Source organism: Gopherus evgoodei, chromosome 7 (assembly GCF_007399415.2).
Source record: "Gopherus evgoodei ecotype Sinaloan lineage chromosome 7, rGopEvg1_v1.p, whole genome shotgun sequence".
NCBI lineage: Eukaryota > Metazoa > Chordata > Testudines > Testudinidae > Gopherus > Gopherus evgoodei.
Window position 1 is genome coordinate 100,955,039 of NC_044328.1, and position 23,836 is coordinate 100,978,874.

General features: G+C 56.8%; 3 protein-coding genes across 9 annotated transcripts; 2 read left to right on the forward strand and 1 right to left on the reverse strand.

Annotated features, from left to right (window-relative positions):
- Positions 1-208: 208 nt before the first annotated feature.
- On the forward strand, positions 209-6,877 carry AP5B1 (adaptor related protein complex 5 subunit beta 1). 5 transcript variants are annotated; one of them, XM_030568626.1, is made up of 4 exons: positions 209-274; positions 1,094-1,268; positions 1,679-4,302; positions 6,797-6,877. In XM_030568626.1, the coding sequence occupies exons 2-3, from the start codon at positions 1,116-1,118 to the stop codon at positions 4,277-4,279; spliced, it is 2,754 nt and encodes a 917-aa protein (XP_030424486.1). In that variant the 5' UTR covers positions 209-274; positions 1,094-1,115; the 3' UTR covers positions 4,280-4,302; positions 6,797-6,877. The 5 variants fall into 5 exon arrangements, with proteins under 5 accessions (XP_030424486.1, XP_030424483.1, XP_030424482.1 ...); XM_030568623.1 differs by having other exon boundaries at positions 272-333; XM_030568622.1 differs by lacking the exon at positions 209-274 and adding an exon at positions 546-699.
- Positions 6,184-9,072, forward strand: RNASEH2C (ribonuclease H2 subunit C). The gene is made up of 5 exons (XM_030570490.1): positions 6,184-6,242; positions 6,797-6,984; positions 7,250-7,365; positions 7,678-7,812; positions 9,040-9,072. The coding sequence occupies exons 1-5, from the start codon at positions 6,184-6,186 to the stop codon at positions 9,070-9,072; spliced, it is 531 nt and encodes a 176-aa protein (XP_030426350.1).
- A 1,373-nt stretch (positions 9,073-10,445) lies between these two features.
- Positions 10,446-23,173, reverse strand: KAT5 (lysine acetyltransferase 5). Of its 3 annotated transcripts, XM_030568647.1 has the most exons (14): positions 23,072-23,173; positions 22,918-22,984; positions 18,926-18,994; positions 18,023-18,159; positions 17,371-17,550; positions 16,500-16,580; positions 15,732-15,806; positions 14,908-15,156; positions 14,280-14,369; positions 12,591-12,731; positions 11,807-11,900; positions 11,567-11,726; positions 11,322-11,403; positions 10,446-10,981 (listed from the first exon to the last, which is right to left on the reverse strand). In XM_030568647.1, the coding sequence occupies exons 1-14, from the start codon at positions 23,081-23,083 to the stop codon at positions 10,847-10,849; spliced, it is 1,572 nt and encodes a 523-aa protein (XP_030424507.1). In that variant the 5' UTR covers positions 23,084-23,173; the 3' UTR covers positions 10,446-10,846. The 3 variants fall into 3 exon arrangements, with proteins under 3 accessions (XP_030424507.1, XP_030424508.1, XP_030424509.1); XM_030568648.1 differs by lacking the exon at positions 17,371-17,550; XM_030568649.1 differs by lacking the exon at positions 10,446-10,981 and having other exon boundaries at positions 11,567-11,709.
- Between the last annotated feature and the right edge of the window lie 663 nt (positions 23,174-23,836).

Genomic DNA, 23,836 nt, shown 5'->3' on the forward strand with positions numbered 1-23,836 from the left:
AGGGGCCGGGCAGTGACGCGAGGAGGGGGATACCCCGGGGGGAGGGGCCGGGCAGTGACGCGAGGAGGGGGATACCCCGGGGGGAGGGGCCAGGCAATGACTAGGGGGAGGAGGATACGGGGGTAGTAAGGCGGGGGGATACCCCGGGGGGAGGGGCCGGGCAGTGACGCGAGGACATACTGGGGAACACCGCCCAGCCGAGCGGCTCTAGCCCCATCTAGCGGCCGGCGGGGAAGCGGAAGGGCGGGGGCCGAAGCGGCTGCTGCGTCGGGCGGTGAGCGGGCCGGGCTGGGACTCGGGGATGCCCCGGGGTTCCCCCGTGGAGGGGGCCGGGTAGGGGCAGCGTCCCCTCCTTCCCTCGGGGCGGGGATTCCCTGGGACCCCCTTGGGGCCATCTCGGGCTGCCGCACTGAGACCCCCCCCAACACAGCCCGCCAGGAAGCCCCACCCCAGCGCCCCCGTTACCACAACTCCCCACCCCCAGCTATTGCCCCAACACGCCCCACTCCCTATCACCCACAATCCCCTGGGGCCCCGACCCAGCACCGCCATATTCTCTGTTACCCACACTCCCTTGCGTGGGGTCATCATGGATCTCTCCCCCATTGCCCACACTCCCCTGCGTGGGGCCCTGGACCCCCCCCATTGCCCACACTCCCCTGCGTGGGGCCGTTCCCCAGCGCTCCCGGGCACCCAGCGGTCTGTTCTCCAGCCCCCGCTCGCTCTTAACCGAAACCCCAAGGCTCCCACTCGTCCCTGGCCTCCGTCAGTGTCCCACGGGTTCCCTCCAGCTGCCCCCCCTTTCCCGGGATTGCTACTTGTCCCATTTTCTTGATGCCTCAGTTTCCCCAGGATTAAAACTGGGTTAGTAGCGGCCTGGCCCACAGAGAGAGTCCTGATTCTCAGGTCAATAATCCCATTACATACAGGCACTGAGATGTGGCCACCACTGAGTTGGGGGCGGGAGCGCTGCTTATACAAAGATCCCTGTCCAGTGCTGCCACCTCTGGGGCAGGGCTTGAGTGAGACTAGCAGCTTGTGGCTCTGGTGTGGGACACTCTTTTGCTCAGACCAGCTTCTCTTTCCCGCCCAGGTGGTCCCTCCCAGGGGTTGCCATGAGTGTGCGGAGTGGGGAGAGCTGGGCCCAGCTTATAACAACCTTCAGAGCAGGCCCCACAGCCTTCCTTCTGGCCCATGGGAGTGATGATACCTTCCTGGCTGAGCTGCTGCAGGACCTGAGCAGCGAGAGGATCAGTGAGCAAACCAAGGTATGTGGGGTTGGCAGGATGCCTGGGTTCTATTCTTGGCTTGGGGAGGGATGTAATGGGCTAAAGCAAGTTTATACAGGGATTCCTGAGTTTTATCTTCAGCTTTGAAGGAGGAAAGGAGTGGGGTTTAGTGGTTAAAGCTGTGGGGGACTCCTGGGTTGTGTCTTTGGCTTTGTGAGGTGAGTAGGGTCTAGTAGTTAGAGCAGTGGGGCTGGGAGTCAGGACACCTAGCTTCTACCCCTGCCTCTGGGAAGGGCTAGAGCAAGGGCATGGGAGTCAAGACTCCTGGGTTCTGTTAGTGGCTTTCCCGTTCTATCTCGTGGTGGTGCCTCTGTGCATTGCAGCCCACAGTGGCAGCTCCCTGACTGCACTCCTCTCTTTTTCTCTCTCTCTCTCTCTCTCTGTTGCAGGTCTCCATGCTGACCCTTCTGCTGGAGTTCCCCACCCTGCTGTGCCCAGACCCCGAGGTGGGCGAGCAGGTGGCCGGCTCTCTCCTGGCTAACTTTGCCCCGCTGCCCCGTTCACCCAAGCTGTCCTGGCTGCGATGCCACCTACTGGTGGTGGTGGGGACTGTGCTGATCTCCACTGAGGCCTTTGGGGAGGGCTCCCAGGCCTCTCGTGACTACCTCTCTCTGCTGCTGCACCTGGCCTCGGACCTCAATGACCAGCGGCAGGGGCCGGGTGATCGCGGGGTGCGGGTGGCCGCCTGCGAGAGTCTGAGGGAGCTGGAGTGCTGCTACCCTGGCCTGTTCTCCCGGCGGTTGGACTCGCTGCACTCCATGCAGCAGCAAGAGCTCACGCCTGTCCACCAGGGCTATACGCTGCTGTACAGCCTGGCCCTGCGCAATGCCGTGCTGCTGCTGGCCCGCCGGGGTGAGGGGGCTCTCAGTGAATTGCTGGCTGGCAACGAGGGGCTGGCTTGGGAGGCGGTGGGGAACGCCGGGGCAGTCTCTCCAGCGTGCCTTGACCATCTGCTGCTGCTGCCCACCCCGTCCGAGACCAAGGAGCTGAAATCGGTGCTGTCCCAGCTGCTGGATGGCTCCTATCTGCTGACACCACCTGCCCAGAGTCAGCTTCTGTGGCATCTGGCCCAGGTGGTGTGTGTGATCCGCACCCAGTCACCTGCCATCTTCAAGGCGCAGCTGGTGCGGTTGTTTGGAACAGCCCATGTGGCGCTGCTGCATGCCAGCCTGCAGCTCAAAGGGCTTTTCACCGACAGCCTCTTCACGGCTGAGGACGAGGCCTTCCTCCTGCGCCGCCTGGTGGGCATGGCCCAGCATCCCTCACTGCCCTCGCCCCTCAAACTCTTCTACCTCGACTGCCTGCTGCACTTCCCCGAGAACCGCCCGCTGGGCTCTGGCTCTGAGGAGGGGCTGCCAGTCCTGCTCACACCCCGCCTGGCCTCCTGCCTCTTCCCCTCCCTCTTCAACGACCCGGGCACCATGCTGGCACGCCTGAACCTGCTGAGCCTGGTGTGCCTGGAAAACCAGGGCCCCGAGGCTGAGCGAGGTGTTGGGTATATCTTTGAGCATGTCCTGGCACTGGCAGACCCCGTGGCCGGTAAAGGTGGGCGGGAGGCCACTGGGCTCTTCTTCCGAGCCGCCTACCTCTTTGCCCGCTACTTTGGCTCAAGGCCCCAGCTTATGGGAGAGCTGACAGGCACGCTGGTGAGGCTGTATCGCCAGCGCTGCTCCCTGGCCCCCAACCTCATCAACCTGCTCAATGAGACCCAGTTGGTGCTGGATGACCCAGCCTGGCCCACATCCTTGAGCAAGGCCCTGCAGGAGCTGACTGTGGGCATGCCACTGCTGCCACCCTGGGAGCAGGAGCTGGGCTGGCACCTCAAGCTGTTGGCTCGGGTGGCAAAGGAGAGTGGGGTCCCGCAGGGCAGCACACTTGGGTTCCTGCAGCGCCTGGTGCGGCTGGCAGGTGCTGGACAGTTGGGAGACTGGTACATTGGCCAGGCTTTGCTGAGCATCTGCCGCAACCTGCTGCAGCACCAGCCTCCGCCTGCCATGGGGTGCCAGCTGGCTGAGCTGCTCCAAGACGTCTCACTGAACTACCCGGATGTGGACGTGCAGGATCGGGCTCGCTTCTACTACACACTCCTGTCATGTCTGTCTGGGGACAAGCTGGGGGCAGTGCTAGCACCTGGGGGGCGCCTCAAAGCCCGGACTCTCTCCTCCTCCATCATGGCAGACAGCGAGAACTTCGCCGCCACACTGACCGTGCACCCAGCCCCGCAACCCCTGCTGCTGCTGCAGCGTGAGGCCCCAGCCAAGCCCACCCTGGTACCAGTGCCAGCCTCCCAGCTGTGCCCTGCTGATGCTCAGGAGGTGAAGGACTGCTGCCGACGGCTCCTGGAGCTGCATTCTCCAGCCCGGCTCAGCCTGACGTACCGGCTGCTCCACACAGGGTCCTCACCTGAGCGACTTTTCTGCCTCCTGCTGCGCTTCGAGCGCTCCAACAACTTCTATGAGCCAGTGCCTGATGTGTGCGTGCCCTGCCTCTCCGCCACCCACCCATCTCCCATCCTCACACTCCACCTGCAGCCCTGCTGCCCCTACCCCACCGAGCTGGCAGTGAGCGCCTTGTACACCACGCAGACCGGCCTCACCTACTGCAGCCAGCTAGAACCACTGCAGGTGGCCTTTCCGGACATCTTCCTGCCTCTGGCACTGCCCATGAATTGGGACTGCGAGAGCCGGCACCACCTCTTTGACACCCTCTGGTCCTCCCTGTGCCCAGATGGGTCAGGTGACTGCGCCGAGAGCCTCTTTTGCTGGCCCACCACCCAACAGCCCTTGGGTGTCCTGGTGCAGGCTCATTTTGCCAGCTACCTAGTGGCAGAGGAGCTGGGCACCTACAAGATTGCCATAGCCCTGCCACCCCACTACCATGTGCTGCTGCAGGCACAGGGGACCCAGGGGGCAGTGCGTGTCACCATTCGCACTGACAACTGGAAGGTGCTCCCCCACCTGAGTGCCTACCTGCGGAAGGTGGTGGAGTGACAGCCTTAAATAGGGATTGAGAGGTATCTGTGAGTTGGGCACCCTCCAGAAAGGGGGATCTGTGAGTGAGAGTAAAGGGGACGTGTCTCCAACCATGGGGGGGATTTGAGAGTGGACATAGGGGGACACATCTCCAGTCCACTAAGGGGCCAATCTCTGAGTGGGGCTGGGAGCCTGAAATGTAAATTTCTGAAGCTCTGTACAAATGCCTTTTGCAAGTAAAATTTGCAGTGAAATGAACAAATTAGTGCATGTGGGGAGGAGTGCATTGGAGTAGGGACGGGGTGGTGCATGGGGAGCTGTGGGGGGAGATGCAGTGGGGTGGAGCTGAGGGAGTGTGGAGGTGGTGCTATGCATTTGTGGGGAGTGCAATGAGGTGGTGCTGTGTGCCTGAGTTCCTGTACTGTTCCCAGCTAATGGGGCGTCTCCAGCACTGGTGCTGCTTGGAGCAGCTGAGCTGTAGTGCTGAAAGGACAGTTGGGATGCACTTTACCCCTCACAAGCTGGAGGACTGTGTGTCTGCCCTGTGGGCCCAATGCTGAAAGGAGGGTTTTGTTTCTGAGGCCTATTCGGTCCCTGCCTACTCTGCTGGTACAGGGGTTGGTGAGCAAGGCTGGCCCTAGGGGCTTTGTCACCCAGGGTGGAAAAGGTTTTTAGTGTCCCATGCCAGGGCACATGGGACACCACAAATGAGGTAAGTTGGTATCCCTGAATGTTGGTTCCCAGACTGGCCCCCCTGCTTGCCGGCGCCCGGAAGCCTGGCTTTGCTGAGTCGTGCCTGTGGGGATGTGCAGGGACTGGAGGGGGACCCTGCTTTGCTGGGAACACACCCTGCAATGCAATCAGCTGTCTCCATGGCAACTGCTGATAGGGTGACCAGACAGCAAATGTGAAAAAGCAGGCCAGGGGGTTGGGGGTAATAGGAGCCTATGTAAGAAACCCCCCCAAAATCGAGACTGTCCCTATAAAATCAGGACATCTGGTCACGCTAACTGCAGAGCAGGGTCTGAATTAGGGTCGTTCCCTCCGGTACAAAAACACAGGCCAGCTGGCAGCTCCCCCTGCATGGCTCCCTCCAGCGGGCACCCCCTGAATGCAGCCCAGGGGCCTATCCCTGCCGCGAGCCAGGCCCTGCTCCCGCACCTGGGTCACCGCGGGGGAGGGAGGCGCTCAGAGGCGGCTTCTCCATCTTCCCGCGGGACCGGGGGCGGGTGTTTCACTGCCACTCCCATCATGCACCGGGGGCGAGGCTTGCTTCCTCGGCGTGCGCGGGCCTCAGGACTACAGCCCCCAGCATGCACCGGGATTCCCGTCCCCGTGCTGCGCGCGGGGCGCTCGGAGAGGGCGGCAGGTGAGCGGGGATCCAGGCTGGGAGAAGCCGGCGGAAGGGGACGCGCGGACCCGGAGACCCCACTCACTACGGCCTCGTCCCGGGCAGCGTCCTGCCCACGTGGGGAGGCGGATTCCTGACAAGGTTCCGCCCCTGGCCCCCCAGAAACTCTCCCCCCTCGGCCGGGATGAGGCGCCTTGGTCAGGAACTGCCCCCCCCCCGCCAGGGATGAGGCGCCCTGGTCAGGAACTGCCCCCCCCCCGCCAGGGATGAGGCGCTCTGCTCAGGAACTGCCCCCCCCCGCCAGGGATGAGGCGCTCTGCTCAGGAACTGCCCCCCCCCGCCAGGGATGAGGCGCCCTGGTCAGGAACTGGCCCCCCCCCGCCAGGGATGAGGCGCCCTGCTCAGGAACTGCCCCCCCCCCCGCCAGGGATGAAGTGCCCTGCTCAGGAACTGCCCCCCACACACACACACCAGGGATGAGGCGCCCTGGTCAAGAACTGCCCCCCCCCCCCGCCAGGGATGAAGTGCCCTGCTCAGGAACTGCCCCCCCCCCCACACACACACACCAGGGATGAGGCGCCCTGGTCAGGAACTGCCCCCCACCCTCCGCGCCAGGGATGAGGCGCCCTGGTCAGGAACTGCCCCCCCCCCCGCCAGGGATGAGGCGCTCTGCTCAGGAACTGCCCCCTCCCCCCGCCAGGGATGAGGCGCTCTGCTCAGGAACTGGCCCCCCCCGCCAGGGATGAGGCTCTCTGCTCAGGAACTGCCCCCCGCCCCCGCCAGGGATGAGGCGCTCTGCTCAGGAACTGTCCCCCCCCCCCCGCCAGGGATGAAGTGCCCTGCTCAGGAACTGCCCCCCACACACACACACACACACACACCAGGGATGAGGCGCCCTGGTCAGGAACTGCCCCTTGTCCCCGCCAGGGATGAGGCGCCCTGGTCAGGAACTGCCCCCTACCCTCCGCGGCAGGGATGAGGCGCCCTGGTCAGGAACTGCCCTCCCCTCCCCCCCCCCGGGATGAAGTGCCCTGATCAGGAACTGCCCCCCACACACACACACACACCAGGGATGAGGCGCCCTGATCAGGAACTGCTCGCCCCCCCCCCACACACACCAGGGATGAGGCACCCTGCTTAGGAACTGCCCCCATAACCCTCCCCCTCTCACTGTCTCTCGCCAGGCCCCAGCTGAGCAGTGCCTGCCTCTGGAGCAAGATGTCTGAGAGCAGCAGCCCCATTCGGCTGGACCTGAGCTCCCTGCGGGGGGCGCCCCAAGATGTCCTACACCTGCTGCCCTGTGAGGTGGAGCACAACGGCAGTGCCCCAGTGGACAGATACTTCACCCCGGCCATCCGCCAGGGCTCACAGGGTTGGTGACTTCCCTCCATACTTGCCAGGAGGTGTGCTGCAGGGAGCAGGATGGGGGCGCCCACCCCTTAGTCAGTGCTGACCTTAAGGACACTGTGCTGCTGCAGGGATGGGATGGGGGCTCTGTAAGGGGTGCTCTCCCCTCAATCAGCATAGATCCCAGTACCCCTGCCTGGAACTTGAGTTGCTGTGCCCATTTCTCAGTTGAGTGCATCCCCTGGCCAGATTCCTCTGTCTCCCCAGCTCAATGTCGGTCTCTCTCCCAGCAGAGAAATCTGTATCCTTCCGTGGCAGGAGCCTCAAGGGGCAGGAGGTGATGGTACCCCAAGGTTATGTGGGGCTGGTTCTGAAGGAGGATCAAAGGCCCTGCACAGAGGAGGAGGTGAGCTCTATGGGAGTGAGGTGGATAGGGGAGAAGCAGCCCTGGGATGCTAGCACCTGCCTGGGGGAAGGCTATGGGGCTGGACCCATGGTCTTGCCTTGGGCTGGGATCCAGCAGGAGGGAGCACTGGTAGCTTCTGGGGACACATGCCCCCTTTGGGGCTGGGTGGGAGGAATGGTGTTACCCCTCTGGGGACAAGGCCATCAGAGCTGGGAACAGTGTAGTATTAGCCCTCATGCTAAAGGGAGGTGTGCCTTGGAGCTGGCTGGGAGCCCCCTCAGCCCACTGCCTGTCCTCCTACGTGACTCCCAGCCTCCCGTGCTGCAGGAGCGGACTGTGCGGCTGAAATCAACTTTTGGTACGCTGACAGTTTGGAACCTGGAGCGGGCTCCAAGTGCGGATGATGGGCTGCTCCTGGCTCTGAACTGGCCAGGGATCGCAGAGGCCGTAAGTACTGATGTGCTGCTCTCCTGTCCGTTACCCCCACCCCAGAACAGTGAGGGGGGCTGGTGGCGCGTGTTAGGGCCTGGTCTTGCTGCCACAGCAACTACAAAGGGATGGGGGGCAAGATCCCCCCCCATTCCACAAAGACTCGCATACTAGCTCTGTGTTTGGTCCATTATGGCAATGAAGAGGTACGTTCTCAGCCCTGCCCCATCTAATCATCAGGCTGCTTTTGTGGTTCACCTAGTATCCCTTGAGTTGCTGGGGTGATACAATCATTACATCCCATAATACCCCTGCATTCACCTACACACACTGTTAGTGAAGGGCGGCTGGCTGTGTGTATGGGGCCTGGTAAATGCCATAATGATTGGTCCCCTCAGAGTGAGTCAAATACTCTGGGATGAAATAACTACAGGGGAGTCGCATCTTATGCAGGGGTTAGGTTCTGACGTCTGTGCGTAAGGCGACAATCGCGTATAGTCAAATACTCATTGAATGGAATGGCGGGTGGAATCGCCCGCACTACAGGTCCAGTATTTAAATTGCTATTTTTCTGTTTTTTGTTTTGCTGAGTGGGTATGGTTAAAATGGCACAAGTTAAATGCGCCTATGATGCAACTCCTGTATAGCCCATAATTTATACCCTCTGTAGACACCCAGCCATGCCCCTGCCCCAAAATATATCCCCAGTACCCCAGCTGCTGTGAATAGGGGGAATGCCTCCAGGCCTAGCAGGGGGCAGAGAGCTGAGGCTGTCTTGGCCTGCAAGGGGTGGCTGGGTGTTCTTGGGCCTTGATGTGGGCAAATGGAAGATGCTGTCCAAAGCATTCTGCCCAGCCTGGCGGGCACTACCCCCTTGTGGGGGAACGTGGCAAAGGCAAAGTAATTGCCGTGCAGGACTGGGGCTCAGAACTCTTGCCTTTGGCTCCATCTGTGCCTCAGTTTCCCCTCCACTCTGTTGCTTTAGACAGAGCTTCATAAAGCAGTGAATCTCCTGGGGTATTTGTGCAATGCTTGGCCCAACAGGAGCCCCAGTCTCAGTGGGGAGGAGCAATCTAGGGCCAGGTACAATGGGGAAACCTCCCCACTTTGTCAGGGCCTCTAAGCAGTACTGTGTTACACCTAACAGCAGCAGCTGTTCCTGCACTGTTATTCCTTCAGGGCTGGAATCCTATTATGGGTGCGGGGGGGCAGGTGACTTTTGACAGGTCACCTCTCTCATTGCAGATCCATGCACCAGTGTCGAGGAAGGAAGAGTGAGTCCATGGCGGAGGCAGCGGTCCCAGGACTGCTAGCCACTGGGGTCTGCGCTGGGATTTTTTTGGCCCCATCACCCTGCGTGGTGGCTCCATGCTGAGAATACATGGATCTCACAAAGATGCCTGCTTGGTCTGAGTCATGATTCCAGAGTTCACTGACCCAGCTCCTGGAAACAGGTGGGCCAGCATCTCCCCTGGTCCACAGCTGGCCAGCTGCCCTCTGCGCTGGAGACTGGGGATGGGAAGGCTGAGTGCTATGGACCTTTTGCTGCAAACACTGATCCCGCAGGTTCCTGGGACAGGCAGCTTCAACATCCGGCACAGGGCAAAACTGAGGCTTGCTGAAGCCTGGCCCAAGTCACAGCAGCTGAGTGGGATAGAACCCAGGTGTCCTGAATCCCAGCCACTCTTCAAACTACTTGGCCATGATTCTCCTTAGATGTCTCATGCTACCCAGGAAGGACTCCAATGCAGGAGCCAGGGCCTGTGGGTTCTTTCCCCCGCCCCCTGCTGTGCCTCCATTTCCCCCTCTGAATGAGGCAGGGAAGTGCTAGCACATTCAAGAGACCCTGGCAGGACTGACCAGCTAGAGGCAGGACAGGGCAGTGCAGCAGGGTTGTGCTTGCAGCCTCGTCTTTCTTCCCCTCTCTCCAGGCTGCCACAAGCTTTGGCACGAAGCAGGTCCCCGCCCGGAACCATTCTTGCCCAAGGAATATTCAGCATTGTTACTTTCTGGGGGGAGCACCCTTTTAGCAAGGCCTAACTCCACTGTTGTGGCTGCTGTTTGCAGGTGGGGCTGTTGCCAGACCTGTAGGGGAGGGTGGGGCAAGGCTAGTCAGGCCCACAGGCTTGGCCGAAGTAGCGGGACAGGGATCAGCACCATGAGTCTGCCAGAGAAGCTGGGGGTGGGGGGGGAGATAAGGGTTTAGTGGTCAGCCCTGTCTTGACCCACTGTCAATCAGCCCAGCACCTGTCCATTGCTTGGTGCTGCTGCCCCCAGCACAGAGGGACATCTGGTTCCAGATCCTGCTGTAACTGCTGCTCCCAGGGAGAGAGAAATATGCCACCAGGGCAGGGGTAGCATAGCAGCTTTGAGATCCTAAACTTGTGTTTGGCCACAGCTTCAGGCAGCCTGCACCCTTCCAAGCTTTGGATGTGTTCATTGTACAGGGAGGGCTGCAGCTGGCTCTGGGGTGACACACACAAGCTGCTACTGGCGAGACACTGCTCACTAATGGAAGAAGTGGCTGCACCCCAGAATCCCTGGGAGCCGAGGCCTGATGCTGCTCAGGGTATTGCACAGCCCTGGAGAAGATAATGCAGCCTGAGTACCCTCTCATCCTTTTCTAGCTGATTTTAAAGGGTCCAAGATCAATCATTTTAGGATCTTTATCAAAAACTCAGATCGAGTGACAGAGAAACGCAGATGCTGGCCAGCTGCTGAGAGCCCAGGCCACTCATTCTCAGCCTTTGGGCTCCTCGGTCACATTCCATGGTGGCCTGGCAAGATGCAAGTCCTACATACAAATGGGGCCCTCACCCTGGTGCTGAGACAAGGAGAGCAGCATGGGGGCCTCTGCCCCTTTCCATGGGGCTCGAGCCACAGCCGGAAAATGATGCAGCCCCAGCCTAGCCCTGTGGCAGAGCACACGATCACCCTTGGAGATGCTGTTGCCTAGTCTGTCCCGGCCCTGGGATAAACTCCCAGGAGCTGCACGATAGTTGGAAGGCTGTGAGGCACCATGGGGGAGTGGGTGGCAGATAGGCCCTGCCTCTCACCACTTGCCCCTCTTGCTCCAGTCTTTGGGGGTGAAGTGCAGACACTTGGAGTCAATACGCAGGATCCGCTTCAGCATTGCCCGCTCGTGCCCATCCACTATGTCCTCCGAGAGCGTCAGAATGTACTGGCCCTTTAAGGGAGACAGCAGGGGCCCAAGTCAGTGATGGGGTTCAAGAGAAATGTCTTGTCAGGGTCCCTGAGAAAATTAGTGAAGGGACCTGAGCCAACCTAGCTGCTTGTCTCCACTGATGTGTTTTGGTCCCATGGGGCAGCCTAATCAGCATCCCTTGTCTCCCAGAGCCAGGGACAGACCTCATGAGTCCTGCCTCCCAGCCCCCCTTAATTCAGCTACCCTCGTGCCTTGGTATCGCTCCATGCTAGCGGCATATACAAGGAAGCCACTTGCCCCTCTTGGGTACTGTTAGGCATCTCACTGCCTGTCTCCAGAGCATTCCCCCCAGGGTGGATACCTTGTAGTAATTTATGAGGTTCAGGTACTGCAGCGTGGAGATCACGTCCTCCTTCTTGATGCTGGTGATCTCACTGATTTCGCTGAAAGGGAATGGCAGACATGAGGGGGTGGAGGTCACTGGCGGGCGGGGGCGGGGCAGGAGCCAACAGCATCTTCCCCATGTTCCCTGTCACTGATTATTGGTGCAGAATCCTCTGCTCTAGGATTGAGGGTGGAGTTTGGGATTGTGGGCAGGGCACTCACTTGATGGTGATCTGTGGGCGCTCCCCGTTCTCAGACTTCAGGTTCATGAGGATCTCCAGGATGGTCTGGGACCAGTAGCTGCGGTAGGAGAGGAGCCCAAGGTCTGAGAGTGGCTTCTCTGGCGTCCCCGTCTTCCCTTCCACCTTGGAGAGCTCGTAGCCTGCCGGGGGTGGGGGGAGGAAATGGGATGACGGAGACAGAGATCAGGGGAGGGAGCTGGGGTGGGAAGGTGCCACTTACTGAATTCGATGAGCAGCTTGCCATAGCCTCGCCTCTGGTATGGGGGCAGGGTCAAGATGCAGGCCACATTATAGTCTTCTGTTGACTCCTTCTCCTACGGCAAACAGGAAAGGAGTCACACCTCAGCCAGTTGCTGCAGATTGCTTTGATGCCGGGTGTTCCAGTGACTCCTCTACCATCAAGACCGCCACAGATCCCCATGCCTTGTACCATGAGTTCTGGCCTCATCCACTGCAGCCCCTGCATGAATTTCCGCTCATGCCCCCTTCCACAAATCCTGACCCTGGCCACAGATTCCTGCTCACACACCCTCCCACGGATCCTCTCACAGGCCACAACAGCCCCCTGCCACAGATTGGGGTCATGACCACATTCGTCTGGGCCTTCGATCCCCACCTATGGCAATAGCCAGACCAGTCCCCTCCCGCACCCCAACCACAAATTCCCATCCTTGGTCACAGTGACCCCTTCCCCCTCGTCCCAGATAGCCACAGCAGCCCACAGACAGAGCCCAGTCAATGGGGGAGTGGTTGCGACAAGGCACAGCGATTCCCTGACCAACAGCTAGTGTCTCAGATGCTCCCTAGCTTCTATGACACTTCAGGCATCTCCCATGGGGAGGCTCTGATCCCATCAGCTGGTGAGGCCAGCCCATGGGATTCCTATTATACCACAGTGACCTGCTCTGACTGGCCAGAGAACAGTGGGAGAGCAAGGGCCGTGACAGGAGCAGGGATGGAGGGTCCCATCCAGGGAGCAGGGAGCACAGGGCAGTGCCTCTCACCTTGGAGAAATAGCCCACGATGTGGAAGCCCTTGCAGTCGTACTCGGTCATGACATAGAACAGGAAGGGGTCAGTGTCATAGTACAGGGTCTTGTGGTCCAGGAAGCACTTCGCCAGCAGGCAGAGGTTCTGTGAGTAGCTCTGCAGGGACAGCATAAGCCGGAAGCATTAACATCGCCACTCGACTGCCAGGATGTGTGTGTGTGTCAGCTAGCTTCAGGGGGCTGCTGGGGGTGGGGGCAGCTCTAGTCACCTGCCCCCTAGCCCAATGGGGATCTGCACTCAGACCTTCTCCGGCCCGCTTCATCAGAGTGGCTCAGGCCACAGTACTGAAGTCCCGCGTTGCCCATGACATTGTCATAAGCAAACTAGAGAAATGTGTCAAGGAGTCTGGTGGCACCTTAAAGGCCAACAGATTTATTTGGGCATAAGCTGTCGTGGGTAACCGCCCCCGCGCAAAATCTGAAGAAGTGGGGTTTTTTATGCCCAAATAAATCCGTTAGTCTTTCAGGTGCCACCGGACTGCTCGTTGTTTTTTGTGGATAGACTAATATGGCTTCCCCTCTGGTACTAGGGAAATGTGGTCTCAGTGTTTCTCAACCTTTTTGATACCAGGGACCAGCTTGCTGCCTTCCTAACCTGTGTCAGGAAGATCTCAAGGACCGGCTCTGTTCTAGATAAAGTTACTATATGGTGGGCACACAACTGGTTAAAAAGACCGTACTCAAGGAGTAGTTATCAGTGGTTCACTGTCAAACTGGGAGGGCAGAGCTACTGGGTGCCATAGGCATCAGTCCTGGGTCCAGTACTATTCAATATTCATTAATGACTTTAGATATTGGAGTGGAGGCTATGCTTATAAAATCTGCTGCTGCTAACAAGCTGCGAGAGGTTGCAAGCACTTTGGAGGACAGGCTTAGAATTCAGAATGATTTTGATACATTGGGAGAATTGGTCTGAAAACAACAACATTAATTTCAATAAAGACAAGTGCAAAGTACAGCACTTAGTGGCAGTCCTGCTGAAAAGATTCTGGGGGTTAGGATGAGTCGTCAATGTGATGCAGTTGCAAAAAAGGCTAATATCAATTTGTGGTGTATTAACCGGAGTGTCATATGTGAGATGTGCGAGGTCCCGTTCTACTCAGCACTGGTGAGGTCTCAGCTGGAGAACTGTGTCCAGATTTGGATGCCACACTTCTAGTTAAGTATTAGAATAGGTTTCCAAGGGAGGTTGTAAAATCCCAGTCACTGGAGGTTTTTAAGACAGGTTGTTAGACAAACACCTGTCAGGGATGATCTAGGTTTATTGGTCCTGCCTTAGCACAGGGGCTGCGCTAGATGACCTCTTGAGGCCTCTTCTAGCCCTACATTTCTATGATTCTATGGAGGAGGAGGGTGTGACAGAATCCCTTGTATGGGAAACTGAGGCACAGAGATGGGAATGAACTTCCTTGAGGTTACCCAGAGAAGCATCAGTCAGGCTGGGAATGAACTCAGGAGTCCTGACTCCCAGCCCCTCTCTGTTGTAGCCACTTTAACTCATTTCTACAGCCAGACATCCCTGTCACACACCCAGGCTCCCAGACCCTGGAATCAGGCAGTCTCCTAAGGGTTAAAGGTGGAACAGAGAGCCCCACCCCAGCCGTGCCCTAGTGAGGGGACCTCCTGCCCCAGACCTGCCCCTTGCCTTGTTCTTGCGCCCATCGATCTCAAAGAAGGAGATGGTGCCTTTACGGTAGATTTCATTCCCAGGCGGGTGCCGCAGGTCGCACTTGGTCTGTGGGAGAGAGAATCCCATGCAAGCAGTCAGACCCTGCATCTTGCACATGGGGCACCTCGACTGCACAATGACACCAATGATTGGGGGATAGAGAGGCTGAGTTCCAAGGGGAGAGGGAAAGAAATGGATGCTTCTAGCAGAGTGCAGGGAAGCAGCAAACAGGTTACTTGGAGCCAAAGAGTAAACCCCCAAGAGATAGAGTCTGCCTCTCCCTCTCCTTCCAGCTGGTAGAACTAGGATTAGAGAATTACACAGCTACAGGGACTCCTCACCCCGCACTGAGATGCAACATCCTCTGGAGTGGGGCAAAGGGGGCTGTTTATACAGGTATCCCTTGCCTGGTGCCAAGTGGGGCCGGGGTCAGCACCAACTTGGAGGGAAATGCAGCCCCTACTGAGTCACCCACCCTGCTCCCTGCAGGCCAGAGCCCCTAGTGCCACGCTAGGGAATACACTCGGGGAGAAGCCCTGGGATCATGGAGTCGGGGCTGTGCCTGCCGGAGGCCATGCAGGGGCACGGGGAGGGTGATACGTACTAGGTGCCTCTGCAGGCATTTGAGGCTTTTGACGTATTTGAGGCAGAACTCGCAGAGGTACAGCACAGGCAGGGTGGTGAGCTCCTGCGGGTAGGGTGAGAAGTACCAGGGCTTCAGGCGGTGCCGGCCCAGCTCGATGCATTCTATGTTCTTCATGCGTGTGATGATGTCATCGTGGCTGCGGTCCGACACGAGGCTGCCCGTCATGCGCGGGGCTGAGGGGATGCCGTCAGAGCTGTCCTGAGAGTCCTGCAGGCAGCACAGAGGCAGGGTCAGGAGCTGCTGGACATGCCCTCCTAACCCTTCCTCTCTAGGCCCCCCACTCAGTCTCAAATCAGGCCTCCCAGTGCCCTCCCCAAGGGCCTCCACAACCCAACGGCTGGCTGCTGATGGTGTGTGCACGGTGGCACAGAAAGGAATCCTGGCTCCTCTCCCAGATCCTGCAGGGCTTCCAGGTCTGAGAGAATGGGCCTGGGAGATCCCCCACCCCACTTCTCCGCACTCAGCATACCCAACCCTGATGGTGCTGCAGCCCCAGCCTTGGGCAGGCTGTGCCTTCACCTGTACCGGGGCTCAGGGCTGCTCCTTCAGCCAGCAGCATCCCCTCAGGGAAAGGGGCAGGAGCTAGCAGAGAGCTGGGGTCCGGTCAGCGGCTGCTCCAGGCCAAATCCTGGAGGGACTCCACTGATCACTCATGGAGTGGATCCCTGCCTGATGCCCTGGGAACCTGAAAGTGCTCCTCCACTGCTGGCTATGGCTGGTGGTTTCCCTGGCTGGGGTCAGCTAATGTCCCATCCCTCCATTCAAGTCGGGGCAGAGTTTACCTCATCTGTGCCCAGGCAGTTGGATTTCCTCTTCCTGCCAGGCTGGGCAGCCACAGCTCTCCTGGCTGAGCCGTTCTGGAAAAGAAGGTGAGAGGGGTGTTATGTGCAGCTGGAAGAGAAGGTGAGAGGGGTGTTATGTGCAGCTGGAAGAGAAGGTGAGAGGGGTGTTATGTGCAGGCCATGGGCGGGAGGAGGGATCAGCCATTTCCTGGCAGCAGCACAGGGAGGGGCTCTGCCTCCCATCGTCACTTGACCAGTGGGATGGAGCTAGGAACAAGGCAGTTTTAAGAGAATCCTACACTACAAGGCAGGCCCTGGCCCCACCAGAAGCCAGAGCTGGAAGCATGGGGACTGATCAGAACTTCCCCCAGCAGGCAGGCGGGTGTTGTCTCCACTGAGGCTGAACTCTTTCTGCTCCACACAGAGCACCTTGCTGAGTCCACTAAGCAGTGGGGCTGGGGGTTAATGCCCTTTGGAGATGCCCAGAGCAGCTTTATCTCAGAGGGATTGGTTCAGGCTCTCTGCAGACTCAGATATTGCTGTATTGGTTGCATTTGGGTTACATTTTCTCCGCAAGCATGACGGTAAGAAGCTGTGATTTTGCCCTGATCACAGGTCTCCAGGAGCTCAGGCCCCAGTCTCAGGGTAATAGTGCCTGGGCCTACACCCAGCCCTGAGCAGGAAGGAGCAAGAAACAGTGCCCAGAGCTCTCCCTGTGATGGAAATACCCCTCCCCCCTGAACCTCCCATCAACCCCTCTGCTCTTACCTGGGGGAACACAGAGGCTTGAGTGGTCTCTGTGGAAGCAGGGACGGGGGTTGCTGGGGAAACCACCTCCACCTTCCGCTTCTGAAACAGACCCAAAAAATGGTTCATCCCCATGGGATGCTGCAACGCTTCACAGTCCTCTGCCCCTGCACAGCATCCCCCATGGGGGCAGCTTCTCATCTGCAGAGGTACGGGCATCACAGTGTCTTGTAATCTCAAAAAAACCTTTCTAGGCTGTTTATATGGGGATTCCTCACCCAGCACTGACTTGCAGCTGCCTCTAGGGTGGGGCACAGGGCTGTTTATACAGAGATCCCCGGCGCTGAGAGACCTCCTCCTCTGGGGTGGGGGCATCAGGGCTGTTTAACAGCACACAGCAGTGCTGCATGACAGTGCAGAGCAGGAGGGTAAGAATCGCTTTTCCAGCTAAAACTGCATGAAGTTCTAGGGAGGCACAAAGTAACTGTCCAAGCTCTGATTTGGCTAAAACACCGTGGTTCACACCAAGACCCTGAGGGAAGGGCCGAGAGATCTTTAATGACCAAGAGTGGTTCCTTATCTGCATCGTTTGGCTGAGGTCTCACAGCCCCTCTGTGAGGAAAAGGCGCCTCCTATTGAGACCCCACTGCCAGCAGCACACTGCTGTCTAGCATCATGATATGAAGAACAGTGAGCTCCATGTGACTCTGGGTGGGGGGAGAATGCCCCCTAGTGAATCCCCAGCACCATGTCTTGGGGGTCTCCCATGCAAGTCCAGACCCAGCCTGACCCCGGCCAGCTTGTGTGACCTGGCGCGATCCCAGCCTGTGGCCATGTCCAGACCATGCTGAGGACGTGAGGTGGGGGAGGTATCCCCGGCGCCGGTGCGTACCGTTGTCCGATGGTTCGGCTGGACACAGGAGCTGGAGGAGAGGGGTTGGTCAGGCTCCCCGGGAACAGCCTCCCTCTCCTTGGGTAGATTAAAGCGGAGCGTTATCTGCACTGGGATGGGCAGGGTTTTACCGCTGGCTGGAGTTGAGGCAGGTTGTAGAGACAGATCCAAGGTCTTCCTCTGAGTAGGGATGAAGATGGGGGTGGGAGGGAGTTACCAACACACCCGGTGGGGGAGAGGATGCACTGCTGGTCGGGTGACGGGGGCGTGGTGCCACTGTCCCAGCTCACCACGGGCCAGGCAGTGAGAGGAGTAGATGGGTCCAGAGAGATACAGTGAGTTAGTGCTAGGGCCAATGCTGGGCCCTGCTCTTAGGATAAGTGGTACTCTAGCATCCCTGCCTTGGAGACCTGTATGTTTGCAACCCTTGGGTCGGGATCAGGTGGAGGGAGCCAGCCTGGGCCATCAGGGAGAACACGGTTCTGAGTAAGCATCTGCATCTCCCCATCCCCCCTGCCATCCCAAGACCCTCCAACAATCCCTGGTGTCGTCCTCCTGATCCCCAGGCCAGCGCTCTCATCCCAGCCCGCCCCCATAGCATCCTCCAAATCAGCACTAGCATCCTCCCTGGCCTATGGCCAGCTCCTCTTACCACTTCCCGCTCCGGGGAGCCGGGCCGGGAGCCAGGCAGCCCATTCTTGGTGGGAGTCTTGGCTTCTTTCTTGGGGAACTGGATCTTCTTCAGGTCCAGCCGGTCATGGGTAACCCATTCGTCCAGACGCTTGTTAACTGCGGTGGTGGGGAGACCAGGTTAGTGGTGCTCTCTGTTAGGGTGATGGGAGAGGAGGAAAGAGGCCCCTGCGGACAGCCAGTCCCGGGCAGAAAAGTGGTGCTAAGACTGCCCAAGGCTGGAGAGGGATGGATGAGCTGCAGAGGGGAAAGCAATGCCTCACACTGGTGAAGAGCACCACCCTCTGGCCATTTGGACTGTTGAACCCAAAACATTTAGCTCCATCAGAGTCTCGGCTCCAGAAGCAGGAGTCCTGGCTTCCTCGTATGAGTGAGGTGTATGATGAGAGGGGAAAGATCTTCAGGAGGGAAAGTACAAACCCAAGAACTCGGGACATTCATAACTATGCCACTATATGCAACGCCCCCACCTGTGTGTGCGCCAAACAGGAGACACCCCCGCCCCCAAACAGGACAGTGCCCCCTGGGTAGTGAGGTCAGCTCTGATTCTGAAGTAAGTGCACCACCTACTGGGTCCCCGACCCCACTTGCCATGGTACTCTGATGGAAAACCTCAAAAGATCCAGAGTTCCTTGAGCTGGATCAGAGCCAACACCCCCTAGAGGGGAAAGGCCCAGTGTCCCACTCCCTCCCACAACCCCTGAGCTAGCTAGTCCCCACAGTATCCACTAAAGGGGAAAAAAACCATAGCCTATTCCCCAGAATCCAGAGGAACTCCTTATTTTTGTTCATGTTCTGAACCAGCCTTTGTCAGTACTGTCCTAGTCTCATTCCCAATCACCCAAGGGCCAGCCAGTTTACTCACAATCAATGTAATGCACGTAGAAAAGCTTCCGGCCACTGATGTCCTTAACACTGAGGATTTCAGCCAGAGCTGCAGGGGGAGAAGGAAATACCATTTCAGAGGAAATTTCCACTCAGAGCAGAGATGCAAGAAACTCTCCCTTGTAATGTTTATCCACCACTGGGATCCAGAGTTAGGAACAGAATGCACAGGGTGGCTGCTTGCCACCAGAAATTGGCAGGGGGGGAACACAGTTACAACAGGCTGCATGAAGTTAGATGCTGTGATGGGAGGGTCATGCCCAAATCTCTTCCCCCCACCCCCCCACACACCTGCTTCTCCCTCTCCCCTCCCAGAGCTGAGAACAGAACACAGGTGGCCTGGCCGCTAGTGTTCTACTCCCCTTCCACATCCAGGATTGGAAACTAGAAGGCCTTGACTCCTAGCCCTCAGCTCTAACCACTAGACCCAACTGCCTCCATAGAAACGCCGCCACAACAATGAGTAGTGAACGCAGCAATTTTAGACAGAAGCTGACCATTTTTTGAAATTGCCATATTCTGAAAAGATCTGTTTGTGAGACTGTTTCCCAGGAAACACTCCGGCTCTGATGCTGTGCTCTACAACACGCTAGAGGACTCAATGGGGAGTGCTGGGCATGGCGGGATCAGGGGCAATCTCCCAGATATTGTTTATATTCCTTTCAAAACACTTTTATAACCCCATGTTGATGCTTATAAGGGTTTGTTTTTTCCCAGCAATGAAGAATTTGACTGTGGAGAGTTAAGAGTGAAACTGCATTGAGCTGTCAAATGAACACAGTGAACAATCTGGGGAGAAAAGAAAAATATGCATATTAGTTTGATTCAATTCCTCCAGTTCTAGTCAGCATGGGCATTACTTTTAACTGCTACAGGTCCAAAAGGCGCAAGGTCACACAGCTAAGAGAGCAGGTGAACTGTTTAAGATGGGTACTGTACTGTGGAAAGCAGCAACTCTGAAAAGGACACAGAGTTCATGGTAGGTAGCCAGTTAAACATGAGCTTCCAGTGTGACGCTGTAGCTAAAAGGGTGAATATAACCCTTGGATGGATAAGCAGGAGTATCTCAAGCAGGAGCCGGGATGGGCTATATACAGAGGTAATAGCATTACTGAATACTCTGTGTCCCATTTGGATGGCCACACTTCAAAATGAAAGCTGAAAAATTGGAAAGAGAGCTACAAGAATGATTTGAGGTCTGGAAGACTTGCTTGACAGTGAATGCAATCTATGTCGCTCATACAGGAGGAGGTTAAAAGGTTACTGGACCATGCTACATGGGGAGAAGATTCTTGACAGCAGAGCACTCATTAATGTAGCGGATAAAGCTAGAAGCTGGATATTCAGGCTAGAAATGAGTCTGGAAATGAGTCCTTAAATCAAGATTAGACATCTCTTTCTAAAAGCTGCACTCTAGCTTGACCACCAGATCTAGGCTAGATGCAGGAATGGCTATGATGGAGTCTCAGGCTCGGGTGATGCTGGAGGTCAGAATGGATGGTCAGGCCTTGGAATCCACGATCACTGCGTTCAGTTTTGGTCACCCCAGCTCAACAAGGATGTAGTAGAATTTGGGGGCGGTTGAGAGACAGGTGAGCAATAGTCACCTGGAGGAAAAAAACAAAACAAAAAACCCCACCTCTCCTGGGAAGACAGATGAAATGACTGGGATTGTTTGTCTTCCAGAGGAGGTGAAGAAAATGTTACACGATAAAAGTATACGAAAGAATGACTGGGATAAAGAATGGGGATGGGAACCTCTGTTCTCTATGTCTCGTAGCACAAGAGCAATGGGAATTTCAGAGAAACTTCAAAACCGATCAAAGGACATCCTTTTTCATGTAATACACCATCAGCCTCTGGAACTCACTATCACTTGACACAGCTGAGTGCAGGATCCCAAAAGAGATTGGGGGTTTATAAGGATAATGAGACTGCCCAGGGTCAACAGACAAAAGAACAGGAGTTTTGGAATCCTCTCATCCTCTAAATATTGGGGGAATCCACCCATATCAGGTTATTCCACTGTGAAGTACGATATTTTACACCTATGCTCATGGAATTCTTCCTATGCTTGTGGAATTGTTTAAGTGGGAAGGCTGTGAAGAATATAAAACAAAAATATCCTCTGCAAGTCAGTTACAGATTTAGGGTAATGCCCCCACATGATTCTATTGGATCTGGCAGGAGAAATCTTTGCAGAACTTGGGAGGGTGACAATAGAGGCATATGGGAGGTTATCATGGTAATACAGAAGTGTATCTAGAAAAACACATGATGTTTGGATTTCACTGGAATAAGACATTTTGGTTTTGTCCCAACTCTGGCAGCATTTCACTATGTCTATGTCATTCATAATAAATCATAATTAATACACAAATAGTGTGATTAATTATATATTAATAAAGGAGGGCCCTGGGAGTCAGAACTCCTGAGTTCTATTCCTGGCTCTGGGAGGGGAGTGAAAACTAATCTTTAGAGGAGAAGGAGCTTTGTACTGCTGTCCGTAAGTGTAGCATCGGAGGCATGGGATCAGGACTTGTTGGTTCTCTTGCCAGCTCTGACAGGGAAGTATGGCCTTCAAAAATCTCTGAACCTCCTGGAAAGAGCAGAGGAGCAGCAGTCAAGACTCAAAGATTCTGTTCCTAGTTCTGACATGTGACTATGGACAAGTTTCTCTCCCTCCCTGTGTCTCAATTTCTCCATCTATAAAATGATGATAATACCAGTGACCTGCCCAGGATTGAGGCTTCATGGAGCTTTGAGATCCCTGGATGGGATGTACAAAGCATTACTATCTACACCTTTTTTATTATTCACTATTTGTATCATGATACGGCCTAGATTAATCACAGATCAGAGGTCCATTGTGCCAGACAACAGCCAGACCCTTACTAGGATCAGGGCATCTCCCCACTGTGCCAGGCACTGCACAATGAGAGAGAATCTCTGCTCAAAAGAGCTCACAATCCAAGTATATGACGAGAGATAATAAGTAACTGGGGAGAAAGATGCACAAGGAATCGTGTGTTTATAGATACCAAGGACCACTCAGAGGCTAGCACATCCCTAAATAAATAAAAAATATGGAGATATATACCTATCTCATAGAACTGGAAGGGACCATGAAAGGTCATTGAGTCTAACCCCCTGCCTTCACTTGCAGGACCAAGTGCTGATTTTATCCCAGATCCCTAAGTGGCCCCCTCAAGGACTGAACTCACAACCCTGAGTTTAGCAGGCCAAAGCTCAAACCACTGAGCTATCCCTCCCCCTGACCTGCAACACACATCCTCACCCAAGCCAACTCTGGTTCTCAGTACAGTTCTACAGTTACATGAGATCATCCTGATTCTGGAGCAGTGCCCTGGGTATTATCTAGTGTCTCCTCCGCCAGTGTGTGACTAGCCCCTGCCTTCAAATACTGCCCTGGGGTTCTCGATCATAACCTGAAGTGGGAGTGGTTATCCCACACACTTGGGGCACCCCATGTGATCAGGAGATGGGCAGGCAACTCCAAAATGACAAGCCAACATTTCCTTCCCCAGGGAGCCTAAAACTCAGACTTGGAGAATGCCAAAGATTCAAGATGACCAACCACGCCCACAATCTGGGTTCAAGGCCTCTACAAGGAAAGAGGGGCCTAGCTCCACGTGGTTATTGCCCCATCACACTCCCTGTTCCATCTTCCATTAATATCCCAACCGTATCCCTATACCAACTAGGGCCCCCCATTGGCCCCTCCTCCAATCGTCCTCATTGTACCCATCTCTTCCTCCACCCCATCTCTTCATTAGCCCCAACCCTATAGCATCCTTAGGGCCCCTCTCTCCCTTTCCACAGGAAGCACCGTATCCCCACATGTCCCATCCCCTCTTCTCCAGATCTCCCCCATAGTACTCATATACCCTCTAGCCCCGCCCCTCTCCTTTAAGCCACACCCCCTTTCAATTAGCCCCACCCCTCACTTACGCCATTCATCTTCGTTATCCTGGTTGCGACGCAACACGGGCAGGCGGCAGCCCTCGGTCACCTCCCCCTGCGGGCGGGATGCAAGGTGGTTAGCGGGGACTCCTGGGAATCCCGCCCCCACCCTGGCGGACACCACCCTCCACACCCCACTCACCACCTCCGCCATCTTGGATGCTCGCCGGGGAGCGTGGCCTTCTCTTCCGTTCCCCGCGCCGGGACACTTCCGGGAACGCGTAGGGTCCCTTCCGGTCTGTCATAGGTACTTCCGGCCCACTCAACATCAGCTTCGGTAGCTCTGGCCTTGTTTAGAATTACTTCCGGGAGCATGCGTGACTCCTTCCGGTTCTGGCTAGGCCCCACTCCGGGGCTGTTCGTGGCGCTCGCCTGGCTCGGAAAGGGAACCTGCGGAGCCGGCGGGCCGGTGTCAGGGAGCGAGGCGTAAATGGCGGTAGCGGGGAATTGACCCGGGCAGCTAGCTGGACTCATGGGAGGAAGTCACATGACACAGCACGAGGCCAGTTGAGGGCCTAGCTATGTGTGGGATAGGGGTGCCGTGTGAAACGTGTCCCTGGAGCCCCCGATCCCGACACAGCAGCCTGGGCCCTCAGCGCACTGACTTGGAGCCACTGAGACTCGTCTTCGGGGCTGGGAACCAGGGATCAGGAGTGCAAGCTTCTTCCATTGTTTGCTGCTAATATTTCCATCCGCTTCCCAGCCCTCTAGCTAGGGGAGGTTACTAGCATCCTCTCTGTTGTACAGGTAGGAAGCTAGGGGCCCTTACAGCAAAGCTGGGAATAGAGCCTATCTGTCTAAGGTGGTGTGGCAGCATCTACCTCCGTAGCACTTACGGTGGTACCACTTGCCTTGCCTCAGTTTCCCCAGGGGTCTTAATCCCCTTTTTGGGAGGCTTTCCAGGTCT

Bases quoted from the DNA above. Each gene is read 5' to 3' on its own strand.
- AP5B1 (XM_030568622.1), top strand. From the start codon at position 590: ATGGATCTCTCCCCCATTGCCCACACTCCCCTGCGTGGGGCCCTGGAC. The intron at 700-1,093 runs GTCTGTTCTCCA...TTTCCCGCCCAG, and splicing joins GCGCTCCCGGGCACCCAGCG to GTGGTCCCTCCCAGGGGTTG. The intron at 1,269-1,678 runs GTATGTGGGGTT...TCTCTGTTGCAG, and splicing joins GGATCAGTGAGCAAACCAAG to GTCTCCATGCTGACCCTTCT.
- RNASEH2C (XM_030570490.1), top strand. From the start codon at position 6,184: ATGAGGCGCCCTGGTCAGGAACTGCCCCCCACCCTCCGCGCCAGGGAT. The intron at 7,366-7,677 runs GTGAGCTCTATG...CGTGACTCCCAG, and splicing joins GGCCCTGCACAGAGGAGGAG to CCTCCCGTGCTGCAGGAGCG. The intron at 7,813-9,039 runs GTAAGTACTGAT...CTCTCATTGCAG, and splicing joins GGCCAGGGATCGCAGAGGCC to ATCCATGCACCAGTGTCGAG.
- KAT5 (XM_030568647.1), bottom strand. The intron at 16,581-17,370 runs GTACGCACCGGC...GGTCTGTTTCAG, and splicing joins AGCCGAACCATCGGACAACG to AAGCGGAAGGTGGAGGTGGT. The intron at 15,157-15,731 runs GTAAACTCTGCC...TGCTGCCTGCAG, and splicing joins ACTGCCTGGGCACAGATGAG to GACTCTCAGGACAGCTCTGA.